The following is a 13555-nucleotide window of genomic DNA, read 5'->3' as shown; positions in this document are numbered from 1 at the left end:
TTCTATTTTGTATAAAAAGTAATAGTCTGTCAAACGTTTTAAGTGATTCCATTGATGGATCACTATTTGCGAATGATTTTAACATTGGTTGTCGTGTTAAAACTATGCAAACTATAGAACTGCAGTTGTGTTTAAGTAAAATAAATAGTGTCTTGAAAATGGTTTCAATTTATTTTTAAATAAAAGAAAATAACTGTATACACTTTTGCAGAAAGAATAAGCCGCATAAAACTCTATACCTATGTTGTCGTTCATATTAATGTAGTGAAGAGGCCAAATTCTTGGGTTTAATGTTCGACTCCCTTCTTCCACTTATCACATCCTTGCAAGCTAAATGCCCGAAGGCACTCAGTGTATTGACTATTGTATCCCGTGTGACCTTGAGAGTGCTAGTGTCAAGGTCATGCATACCTTGCTTGACTGTTGAATTCTCCATCGGAAGGGATAAATATGTTACTGTCAAAACAGTTGAGGGTATTTTTAACTGTTAGTTCTCATATAATTATTGGGTTTTACGAAAGGAAAGTGATTTCATTGATGAATTCTGATTGATATGTGCTGTAGATAGATGCATTTTAATGTTTGGTTGTTTAGATTAGTAACTAGAATTGTTAGTGGCTGTACCCTCAAAGGGGGTTGAAGTAATGTAAGGTTATTTTCTTCCTGAAAGGGTAAAGTTAAGTCTACCGGGTATTAGTAGTATTCTTGTCAATTTAGTTTTGGCTACCATTTCTTACAATCGCCAGCAGCTGAGGGGATGCAGTAAATCCCACTAGGGTCCCTTCAGGTGGTAGAGGTACTGTACGTCCCCACGGTCCCTAGTATGGTGATCCACCCTCTGTTGTTGGCGGTCTGTACATTGTTACGAGAGTGTATTTTCGGTATTGTTAATTGTATTGTTAATTAGGTAATAATTATTACTGGATCACAACTTTGAGTGTTTTAAATGATAATTATTTAAGTGAAAACAATCCAAGCAGTCAAGCAGGAGATCCTTCAAGTTATTGAAGAAATATGACTGGGATTTGATTTAATTTTACATAAAATTTATCAAGTCCACTTTGTAAACTCATGTACTAGATACATATGCACTCTCTAGGCATATGATACAGGGGACCAGTGGTCAGTTATCTGAGCTTCTGATGGCAAGTGATTAAGTTGCTTGTTAAAACAGATCCCTGGTGCCAAGGTCCTTTCTTACTATGACCTCAGTAATATTCTGGAAACAAGTAAATAATTGAGTTTGGGCCACCATTTGCATCGATGTAAGTACTTGTGATACGATGACGTAGATAGCCCATGGGTAGAAGCCTTTTACCAGTCCCGTCGGTTGCCTCGACAACAGGTGAGACCCGGGGTTGTAACTCTTGTGGCATCAGCCATATTATCACTTGTACCATTTGAAGCAGTACAGCCTATCTGCTGTTTTATTTATACTTTTAATATTTATTCCAAAATGAAGTAAGAACAGTTGTTGTTTTTTGTTTTGTTGTTTTTAAAAAAGAGTAAAACTGCTATGGAAACCAACACACATTATATTGTCAGTTCTCGACATGGATGAAAGATTTATGTATGTGAAGTTTTGTGTCATTTCGCAGCGAACCAATCAGGTGCAGTTGCAGTGTAACGTGAAATAATATGTTAGAGACGTAAACTTACTGTTTTTCTCTGGATGTCGAGCACGCTGTGTCTGTAAACTCTGTTAACGTGACTTTAAATGAGTTGCTTGAGGCGGTGGTGCTCATTACTGGATATCAATGTACCCAGTCTTCTGCGGTCGTACGTTTGCCGTATATTCTGCTAAAGTGATCAAACTCATATTCTCTGGTGTCAACAAACCTGTGTTGTTTGTCTCCAGACATTTGTGTCCCACGCCTTGTGGTAATCACATCACATGGTTGCAACCACGCATTGGTAGAACGTCTTGTGTATGTTGTCTATGGTAACCTTCAGACATCGGTGTCCATTGTCTGGTGTCCATCTATCTGATGGTGGCTACCACACATTGTTAAAATACTCTTGTGTTCAAAATAATCTGGCAGTTTGACTTCACAGTAGCTGTTCTCCATCCTACAGAACAGGTGAAACTCTGTTGGCACTCCAAGATGACATGGGGGTATGCCATGGACTGTGCGAAACTGCTCCTACAAATAATGGTTATTCTGATGGTTGCATTTTCAGCATCTTGCAGCGAGCAATGCAACGCTAGAACTACTGAGAGGGAGGGTTCCATCATTATCAGGAACGTTGGCATTAAGTTGTGCCATCTTAAATGTGAAGAAAGTGGTCCATGTTTGAGTATTGAATACAATCATGAGACTTTGACATGTCGCTTACTAAGAACTGAAGCAATGAAGACCAACAAGAAGAAAGGAGTTGTCAGTCTCACAAGAAGTCATTCAGATGTAAGTAAAATCATAACACCTCTGTCCATAATGATACAAAAATAATCGTTAGAATCTGGGGACTAATTATTAGCAAATGTTATGAATCTCAAATATTTATGATATCACGTGTTCTTGAAGAGGAGCAAAGGCAAATGGATGTTAACGTGAAGGTTTACGAGAATAAACAAGGCAAAACAGGGACATGCGTCAGACATAACTTCAATTTCGGATGCGTTTGTGTAGAAACTATCCTGACATGACCACCCACTTTGACAAGACATTCTTTTTGTTGAGAAACACTAGGAAGGAGGGAAAGATTTATTAGTGCCCAAAGAGAAGGTCCATTTCTAGGCTGAATATTGTATCAGCGTATCTTAATACAGTGGTCAGTGTAGTAAATTCATATATATATGGTTGCAGTGTTGGGACGGACACGGACACACATTCACTTTGGTGTATATCTTTCTGCATCCTTCAACAGCTGGTCAGCACTGCCGCTGTGTTACATTGTGCATAAATGATTCTCTCTCGCACTAAGACTTTGGTGATTTTTCTATATTATATTTTGTGACCCGTTGCATTAGATTTTGTCTCATTTATATTGTATTTGAAATTTGTATTGTGAAATTGACTTGTGACTTTGTATAACTTTCTCTCTTTGCTAAATAATACAACCTTTGAATGCTAGTATGGCGTTATCTTCCGCTGTAAAAATAGAACAGTTGTGTGGTAATCAAAACGATATTGTTCTTGATCCAATGACAGTGGCACAAGCCATTGCGCCATCGTCCTTGGACCCATCTGTTTCATATGCTAGTGGCAAGCAGTCACATTCTTTTCAGTCTAAGCCTAAGACTACCGGTGGTTCTGATCCTGTTTGTGCATATTGTAAGAAGCCAGGTCATTTGATTCCTGCATGATACTCCAGTTTAAATAGAAATCAGGCTGCAGGTTACCAAAATGCTTTTGAGTCCATCGCACCTAAGCCTCTCTTTCCAGGTGGTTCTGAGTAATGTTTTGTTTGTGGGAGTAAGTCTCCAGATCCTGTAGTTCGGAGGGAGTTTTTTACCCTTTGTGTCTAAGGGTTCTGTGTCACTTATGAGAGATAATTCTACCCCAGGGTCCGTTGTTATCTTGAGGGATACTGGAGCTCTTTTATCTGTGATTTTGAAGGACATGTTGCCTTTTTCTGATGAGTCTTCAGCTAACACAGATGTTTTGTTTCAGGGTACAGGTGGCAGGTCTTCTGCTCCTCTCCATTCTGTGAATATGACTTCAGATCTGATTTCAGGTGAGGTGAAAGTTGGTTTTTGTTACCTTTTTTGAGTTCCGGGTGTCAATTTGTTAATCAGTAATGATTTTATGGGGGCCAAAGTTGGCACTGATCAAATTGTCACTATCACTGGAGAGTTCAGAAAGGTTGGAGTATGTATTTCCTGTTATTTTTTCCTTCTTGTACAGCGACTCGTTCAATGTTGAAAGGCATTTCTTCCAAGACTTCTTTGCAGAATGATACCATTTATGATTTGTCAGGTACATTCATGGATCATTCTCTGTGTGAGGTAGAGATGGGTGACTTATTATCAAAGAGTAGTAGCTCTTGAGGACTCGTTGATATGTCAGATAGTTTGTCAGGTGGTGAACACATTCATTCCAGAGAACAGCCATTAGTGCACAGGGTGAGGATGTTGAAGTGCAGAAGTTGGCTCTTAAGGCTGTTGCTTTTGAGGATGTTGGCAAGGTTTTAGTTTGTTATTACAACAAGGAGGGTGTTCTGATGAGGAAATATAGGTCATTGGATGTTCCTGTGGAGGATAAATGGAAACCGCACCATTGTGGTATCAAAATTATTTTAAAAACATGTACCTTCATTCGCACACAAAATTCCCATGGCAGGTCATCTGGGTATAAACAAGACTTGTGAGAAAATTTTGGCACATTTCTTCTGGCACAGTTTGAGACAAGATGTGGCTGGATTTTGCAAGACCTGTCATGCTTGCCAAATTGTTGGAAAACCAAATCAGAAAATTCCTTCCGCTTCCTTACAACCCATTCCAGCTTTTCAGTTATTCCAGTTATTATTGATTGTGTACCACTGCCAACAGTAGTATTAGACATATTGTTTTGAGACAGAGAAAGGTTGGGATGAGGGTGTGCATTTGTTGTTATTGCTGTCAGAGAGTCAATTCAGTAAAGTTTACTGTTTAGCCCCTTTGAGCTTGTATCTGGTCACAGTGTGCGTGTGTCACGAATACACTTAAAAGAACAATGGCGCAATGACAGACCTAAGATCAATCTCTTAGACTATGTGTCTACATTTAGGGACAGACTATCAAAAGCAAGTGAGTTGGCAAGAAAAAACTTGAAAGTTTCGCAAGAAAAATGAAACAGAATTATTACAGAAAGTCCAACGAGAGAAATTTTACTTGTGGTGAGAAAGTGTTAGTTTTGCTTCCTTTTCCTGGTCAACCACTGAGAGCAAGATATCAAGGTCCATATGTAACACAGACTATGTCGTCCAGACGGCTGGTCATCGGAAACAGAAGAGATCGTGTTATGTGAACATGATTAAGAAATATCATTACAGGTTAGAAACCAAACATGGCAACTGTATTGCCACACTCTCCCCAGTTTTAGATTGTACTAAAGACAATTTGAAAATTTTGACAACATTGATTATTGTGCTAGCAATGTGAAGTTTGATGATCTTAATGATAATGTTTCACCAAAGTTGATAAATTCTGATGTGTGAGCTCACCTTGATGAGAAAATGTCACATTTATCACCTGAGCAGAAAGTTCAGATGTCAGATTTGATTCACTCAGATTTGAGTTCTCTCACTTATCTCCTGATGTGCCTAGTCGAACTGATGTTGTTGGCCATGATATAGATGTAGGTGATGCTGTGCCTGTAAAACAACACCCATATCGGATGAATCCCATACGTTCTTCAGAAAGAGGTGAAATTCATTCTGGACAATGACATTATTGAATCCAGTGACTGTTCACCATGTGTTCTTGTGGTGAAGAGAGGAGATGGTTGGCGCTGCTGTGCTGGCATGAAAGCTGTCAGTGCACTCTCAACAGCTGATTCGTATCGTATTCCGAGAATGGACGATTATATTGACTGCATTGGTCAAGCTAAATATATAAATAAGTTTGACTTACTGAAGGGCTTCTGGCAGATTTGACTCACAGACCATGCAAAGAAAATATCCGCATTCACTACACCAGATGGACTGTATCAATACAAGGTGACGCCGTTTGGACGTTCCAGAGACTCGTCAACAATGTCACATCAGCATTAACTGGGTCGAGGCCTACACAGATGATGTCATCGACTACGATATGGAGTGGGGTGACCATCTGACAAGGACTCATACTTTCTATGAAAGACTGATGGAGGCGAAGTTGACTGTGAATATCTCAAGTGTGAATTGGGGAAGACACAAATTGAATTTTTAGGGCATGTTTTTGGGCACAGCCAGGTACAACCAGTTCATGCTCAAATTGAAGCAACTGTACATTTTCCAGTACCTCAATCTAAGAGAGAAGGCGTTTACAGAAAGTTTTTTGTCAAAACATCTTAAATGTTGTATCTCCACTCACTAACCTTCTGAGGAAACAGGCAAAATTCAAATGGGTTAGCAGTTGTCAGACTGCATTTGAAAAAGTTAAAGCCATACTCATCAATTCTTCAGTATTACAGGCAGCAAATTGTGAGAAATCATTTAAATTCCAAATGGATGCAAGTGATGTTGGTGCAGGTGCTGTCCTAATTCAAGAGGATGATTCAGGAATTGAACGTCCAGTTTGTTATTTTTCAAAGAAATTTGACAAGCACCAAAGAAAGTATTCTACCATTGAGAAAGAGACATTTAGTCTTTTGTTAGCTTTACAGGATTTTGTAGTGTACCTTGGTACCACCACAATGCCAATCGTAGATTTTCCTGTTCACAATACCTTGACTTTTCTTCACGAAATGAAGAACAAGAACCAAAGACTCATGAGGTGGAGTTTGACCTTGCATGTGTGCTTTACATTTTAAATGTGCACTGTAGCTATAATTGCAATCAATTTGCAGTACTGATCAATGATTAGCTTTTCTTACGAGTGAGGTTACCTTCTGTGTTAATCGGAAGAAGTATTAAAATGTTTTGATAACAATTGCTACCAATGTCATGGGCTTATACAGGTAAATGAACACATGTCTGCGAGAAAGGGGATTATGAGATGTTGATACAGGAGATAAGTGTTACTCGTCATTGGGAGTGCATGCTAAAATTCTATTTTTGCACATTGATTGAGTTAAGGTGACAGGGTTACAAAACCTGCTCCTTTGAAATTATATCAAACAAATAGTTTATATAATGTTATCATAGACATAAATAGCAAAACTGTATTACAGCCATATTCGTATAGATTTAAAATAAACCAAGATACTAATTAAGACCTAACTCAATTTCGACTATTGATTTTTCATACTTCTAAAGTTGATAATAATACATAAACGAATAGGACGTGATAACTCTTGTATCGAGAATATATATAGATATATATACTACGCAAAGGTAAGTGGAAGATTTTGTTGAAAGTTTCATGTTGATTTCTCAATGGAATTTACATAAGTTTGATCTCTGTAATTATCTTATCCATTGTAATTATCACGCCTATCACTTCCATCGTCAATAAAAGGCGGATAATACATCATTTACGGAATTGATACCTATGCATATAATTATTCAGACTACATTAATGAGATATTTGAACAGCTCTTTCAAAATCGAAAAAAAACAGGCTCTGGCAGAATGCATGTCCAGGTAAAGTTGTGTCCCGTGACAAGTGTAAAACAAACCAATGCGCTGTTGTATAATTGGTCAACCTATTTTATGGAGTCATGACCATTGTCAATCTTCTGAACCTCGTTTGCACTCAAAACAAATATTGGCATGTATCAGCGAAAATGCTTCATTCGTAGAAGATTATTAAGCGTAAATTACTGACAGTGACATAGATGTTTGGAACAATTTGACCTCACACAATGATAAGGGAAGGTCAATTTGTTTAAGTATGCCTTACAAACATGTGTTAAGAAAATACATATGTACATGCCACCAAAAGCCAACAAGAGAATGTATAACAAAATTGCGTAAAACGTTCCATGTATGACATGTATTCACACCTGTTTTCTTTCAACACATATCTTTACAACGCAATTGAAGAATTAAACAATCAGGGCTTGCTCGTATGATCCTGTAATCACCGAAACCTGCCAGGGATATGAGGCTTGAATAGCCCTAATTAGTCTCGCCACGATCAGCCAGGCAATCAGCACGGGTTTCCAGGTGTTGAGCCCTGAATTGGCTCTCAGGCTTAATTAGTTATTATTGGGTCACAACGTTTAGTGTTTTGAATAATGATTCTGATGGGTCAATTTTCGTATAAAAGATGGTCAGCATTTTTAGGATTTTGGCAGTAGGCTTTCCGGAAGTACTTTGGAGTTATCTGCCCTTAGCTTTCTATTTGTCGACTTCCGGATCCATTGTTCCGGATCTCTCCACACGTGTTCTTGAAACTGTGAATGACCCATATATACATATATATTTGTGACCCATATATGTGACCCACATATATATATCTGCATTTGTCAACACCTGGTCGGCACTGCCAGACTGATCACTGTGTTACCTTCTGCATAAATGATTCTCTCTCGCACGAAGACTTTGGTGAGTTTACTGTATTATATTTGCTGGTTCATAGGGGATTTCTTACACCTTTTATCAAATCAAATTCTTAACCGTAACAAAATATCTTCAAAATATTTCAGCCACGCCGAAGATTAAAAAATATGGTGTTTGAACAAGAACATACACACATGTAAGTAAATAATTTCCAAAGATGTACAGGTAATAAATATGTGAAGGATGAGGCCAGATATTTCTTCTTGCAAAAACGCCAGTATATCTCCAAAACGGCTCTTCAGGTGTACAATGAAATCTAAGTTTCGTCATAGATGACGCACAACTGTAATAGCTATGTCGTCAATATGAGAAGACGTTACAGTTATTGACTGACTGAGTGAGTGAGTGAGTTATAATTAAAGTCACATCGGCAATATTGCAGTCATATAGTGACGAGAAATGTTGTAGATACAGAATAAATTTAAATAGTTACAGAACCAGTCATCTACCGAGTGTCTCCCATGACTACGTTTTACGTCACCCGCTATTACCACTAACTGTAATGCCATAATCATCATCACAACATAACCATTACAATTGTGCATCATCTATGATGAAACTTGGTTTTCATCGTACACCTGAAGAGCCGTTAATGGCATAAGATCTTGTGGAGATGTACAGGAGTTTTACAACTGAAGAAATATCTGGGCTCATCTTATATTTATACTTTTGTCTACTGTTTGAAGGTCCTGACTGGTTCCTGTTCATCTGAGATGTGTACATTTAGGCAACGATGTTTGAAGACTCGATCCAGAAGGTCTGTCTGTGTGCAAGGTACTGAGCGGTATTTTTTCTTATTATCTCTTAGGCACTGTGTAGACTGGTTTAGACAGCAAGAAGCATCCGTTCTGCATTCCTTGTGATGAGAGAATCACGGTCAAGCATGCTGAGGGGTTGATGTAACTCCAGCTAAGGTCCATGCAGGTCCCCATGGTCCTTAGTATGGTGACCTACCTTCAGTCATTGGCGATCTAAAGACCGTGTGTTATCGTGTACTGTCTTCTTTAATTGTGAGAATGGTTTACTTTTCTGTGCTAGTTATATATCCATATTTGTGATACCCTAGGAGTTTTACTAAGAGATTATTTTCTGCAATTTTTTTTGTCATATTCCATATAAAAATTGTCGTTGTCACAATATGGCTGAGATATTGCCGATGTGACATTAAATATTAACCCACTCACTCACTCACTTTATGCAGTACCTGATGCAATTATATGCATACGTCTCGGTTGTTAAACTCTTTGCAATAACTAATATGCCTTTCAAAACTTTCAAAGTTACATTGAAGCTTACCAGAGTTTTACAACTTAGGTTTTGGCACTTTTAATTACGGCTTAATGTTTCCAACACTGGCCACTGATGGGATAGTATATATCCAGCTAGGGTCGATGCAAGTAACAAAGGCACTGTAAGTTTCCTTTGACCCATGTATGATGATCAACTCTCAGTTGCTGGCGATCTACAGCCTCTATCTATTTCGATTTATGACAGTTTAAGTCACAACATGGCTGAAATATTCTCAATGTGACCATAACCTCACACACTAGTGTGGTGTTCTCCCTTCAGTTGTTCAAGATCTACAGCCTGTTTGTATGTTGCATGAACCAACAAAAAAAAACGTGAATCTACCAAACAAACTGCCAGACGTGCTTCATCACTACTTCATTTTTTTTCACTTGTTGTATGATAGATAGACCTGGTTCGTAGCCAGTGTTTAAGAAAATTTGGTTTCAGATTCTGTATTTAATACAAAAAGCATATCGACAAACCGCAGTTACTAAAGTAATGATACAAATAGGTTATTGTGTATTTTTCATGAAAATGATAATGCCTGTGCATCCCGAGGTGTCATCCCATATGAGAAGAGCCACCCAACATGCACCATTCACTGTTCGACACTAGCGACATGCCACAATTATCAAGGGAACAGATGGACCAGGCTTCAAGCAGACTAAATGCTGGCCAGCCTGCAAGACATATTGCAATTCACTTTTCTGTTTTATGTTCGAACACTGTTGCGCCTGCAGGCCAAGCCACTGGAAGCACAGGCGACTGGCCTCGCAGTGAAAGGCAATGAGGCAAAATCGGCAGATTGTCCGTCATCACCTGCCAAATTGTTTCACTAGGGATGCGGAAAGGATACGGACAGACACTGGCGATCACCAGAGACCAATAAGGCAATCACCACAGTGCAGAGGCCTTTGAGGCAGAGAAATGTCAGATGTCGCAAGCATTACCGGGGTCCGATAGTCACTGCTGGAGGTGTCCAATGGACATCTCATCAGAGCTGTCATTACGGGAGTGTCGAACTGTAGTTTTCTCCAATGAAAGCCGGTATTGCGGCTAACTTGATCGGGTGGTCAGGCTTGCTGACTTGGTTTACACATGTTCTCGATTCCCAATTGCGCAGGTCGATGCTCATGTTGTTGATCACTAGATTGTCTGGTCCAGACTCGATTATTTACAGACCGCCGCCATATAGCTGGAATATTGCTGATTCTACCATGACTCAAGAAAATACTGCATTCTGTTTGGAATCAGACAGCATCAATTCTGGATTGACGCTATCTGATTTTAGGCCGTTTCACTTCGCAATAACAAGTCTTATTGTGAGAACTACCTCTATTTGACCACAATGATGGCGGGTCAGAACAACAGCTCCATGGATTTTGACGCTGACTCGGGAATTTGCCACATGGATTGAACATGCGTCTGATTTCACGGCGATTCACTACGCATGTATATACAAGATTGCCGCACTACTTCAGCTTGACCACCTACATGACTGGTATGAACTCAACAGACGTGACGGAAATGTTAATAAAAAACATTTTTTCAAATTTTAAAAAATACAATTATATGACATTTCCTCCCCAATTCAATGGGATTTTCACCCTCTATTATGAAAACATTCAAATACAATACACAGACCATAACCTAAACAATATCTAACACATAAATCAGAATGCCTTGCCAAAATACACCCTGATCTACACAAAATTGTGCGGCAAAACGTTAGTAAACATTTACCTACCTGGAATATGGTAATTTTGTTTCCATTTAGAGGGGTAATTCGCGAAACACCAAATTTATGCTACCCATACTCCATCATGTCACAATAATATCTATATGTAAAAACTTGAACCACCGGAGCACTGCTCTGCCATTTCAAACTGTTGTGTAACCCTACTTCCATGAAAATAAGTAGGTCAGACGATTCCATTATTGTGTAACCGAAGGGGTAGAGTATCACGGGAAACACAACAATAGGCTGGTTTCAGTCGTGTAGAGTTAGGATGATAAAAACAAGCTCTTAGGCATTACATTATTGCATTGAATAAACAGTTGTTTGTTTCTTTAGACAAAATATATTTATGTTGAAAAGTGTAAAAAATATGAAAGGCACCAGACACTGCCTTCACAGACGCGACGATGGGTCATGGTAGAATGGAAAATAAACCTACTGCGTTTGAAAATGAGAGACATGCTGTACTAAATTAATGGCGACTATATTACAATTGAAACCTCTGCGCGTTCGGTTCCAACACTAAACTCACTCACTCACTCATTCTAATTCCTTTTGTATCAAAAGTATCTTACCATAATAGCAGATGTTACCCAACTGAATCCATTGTATCATTATCATATATACATTCACAGATGAGAAGCAGTACGTCCCTGATAAATATCCACGGCAAAACGGTGACGAAGAAGAGACAATAACGGGCAGCCCACTTCACGCTGCCTGCAGGAAGGGGAACCTGACCAAAGCGAAAAGCATCCTGTCCCAGGGTCTGGTCGACATCAACAGGAGAGACGGGAATCATGGAAAAACACCACTCATGGTGGCGGCACAGGGAGGACATTGCAGAATATTTGACTTTCTAATTAGAAAAGGAGCTAACAAGTCAGATGTGGATAATGATGGTAAGAACATCCTTCACTGGGCCTGCAAGGGCGGACATGTGGGTATGGTGAAGTGTTTGCTCCGACTATATGGCGTTGACATTAACAAGAACAAGGTATCTCCACTCATGCAGGCTGCATATCGGGGATACACAGACGTTTTTGAGTTCCTCGTGTGTATGGGAGCTAATGTGTCACAAGTTGATGATAGCGGAGATAACGTCCTGCACTGGGCCTGCAAAGGGGGCAACCGGGGTATGGTAAAGTATCTACTTTCACTATGCAGTCTTGATAATATTATTAACAGGAGAGGAAGGGGTGGTGCGACCCCTTTAATGGTGGCTGCATCTGCCGGGCACAGAGACGTGTTCGAGATCCTCGTGAGAAAAGGAGCTAATGTGTCAGAAGTTGATAATACAGGCAACAGCGTCCTTCACTATTCCTCTTTGGGTGGAAATGTGGGTCTAGTGGAACACATAACGAGCATGGTCAACATTAAAGACAGGAACAAGAGCGGGCAGACAGCAGCCATGATAGCCATGACTCTCAAAAAGTATCATGTGTATAATTTTCTTGTTTCTCAAGGGTGTCCAGTGAAATGAGTGGCATCATGAACACCACGTCTGTCCGTTCGTTCGTCAATAATCATTTCGTTTCCGAACCAGCTCTTGATCTGAAAACGTGGCAGGCATTTCAAACGATTAATGAAGTGATGATTTTTTTATATTTGGGGAATTTACATTTCCCCCTTTGTCCATTGAAGGAACTTAAACTCAAAGAAAAGTTGATGCCAATTCCTGAACAAAACTAAAAACTATTCAGTACTGTTTGTGAGAACTTTGATGGTAATACTGTAGGGTCATCCTCTTAAGACTAAAGGATGGAACCCTCAGGAATATTGTTTTACTTTGATCTGCCTGTATCCATGTAATATTTTCTTCCGTGCGTCCTAATGTACCTTGTATTTATTTCTTCCCGTTGCGTTTCTGATAAGTTGCACCATGGCTGTGTTTCTTATTAGTTTGTGTGTATCATCTATGATGACCAAGTGTTGCTTCAAACAAACTTCATCTGTTCAAAAACACAACTTGCACTCCCGAACCCATGGAAATTATTGTCCTCCTGAAAGGTTTCGTAAGTCTACGTACAAACATTCACAGTACATTCAGACTTGTCATATTTTAAACTGTAGACTATGTGTCTTTTAACACATGAACAGACTTTCTAAATTGCTAACTGTTGAATAGATGGTGTAAATCCAGCTAGGGTTTATGCAGGAAGCAAATGTAATGTACTCTACGTTCCCATGGTTCCTAGTATGGTGATCTGCCTTCACTAAATATATATATATATATATATATATATATACACACACACACACACACACCAATATATAGCCTGTTTTTACCTAGTTTTGCCACTTACAAGTATATATATATATATATATATATATATATATATATATATATATGTATATATATATATATATAGTTCAATATATATATATATAGTTCAATAT

General features: G+C 38.9%; 1 protein-coding gene across 1 annotated transcript; it reads left to right on the top strand.

The window, feature by feature from the left end:
- Positions 1-2351: 2351 nt before the first annotated feature.
- LOC137255276 (ankyrin repeat domain-containing protein 29-like) lies at positions 2352-12638 on the top strand. Its single transcript, XM_067792728.1, has 3 exons — positions 2352-2405; positions 4045-4225; positions 11791-12638. The coding sequence occupies exons 1-3, from the start codon at positions 2352-2354 to the stop codon at positions 12636-12638; spliced, it is 1083 nt and encodes a 360-aa protein (XP_067648829.1).
- The last annotated feature ends 917 nt before the right edge of the window (positions 12639-13555 follow it).

This window comes from Haliotis asinina, chromosome 11 (assembly GCF_037392515.1).
Source record: "Haliotis asinina isolate JCU_RB_2024 chromosome 11, JCU_Hal_asi_v2, whole genome shotgun sequence".
Lineage (NCBI taxonomy): Eukaryota > Metazoa > Mollusca > Gastropoda > Lepetellida > Haliotidae > Haliotis > Haliotis asinina.
The sequence above is the reverse complement of the archived record's forward strand: the minus strand, read 5'-3'. Positions and strand labels throughout refer to the sequence as shown.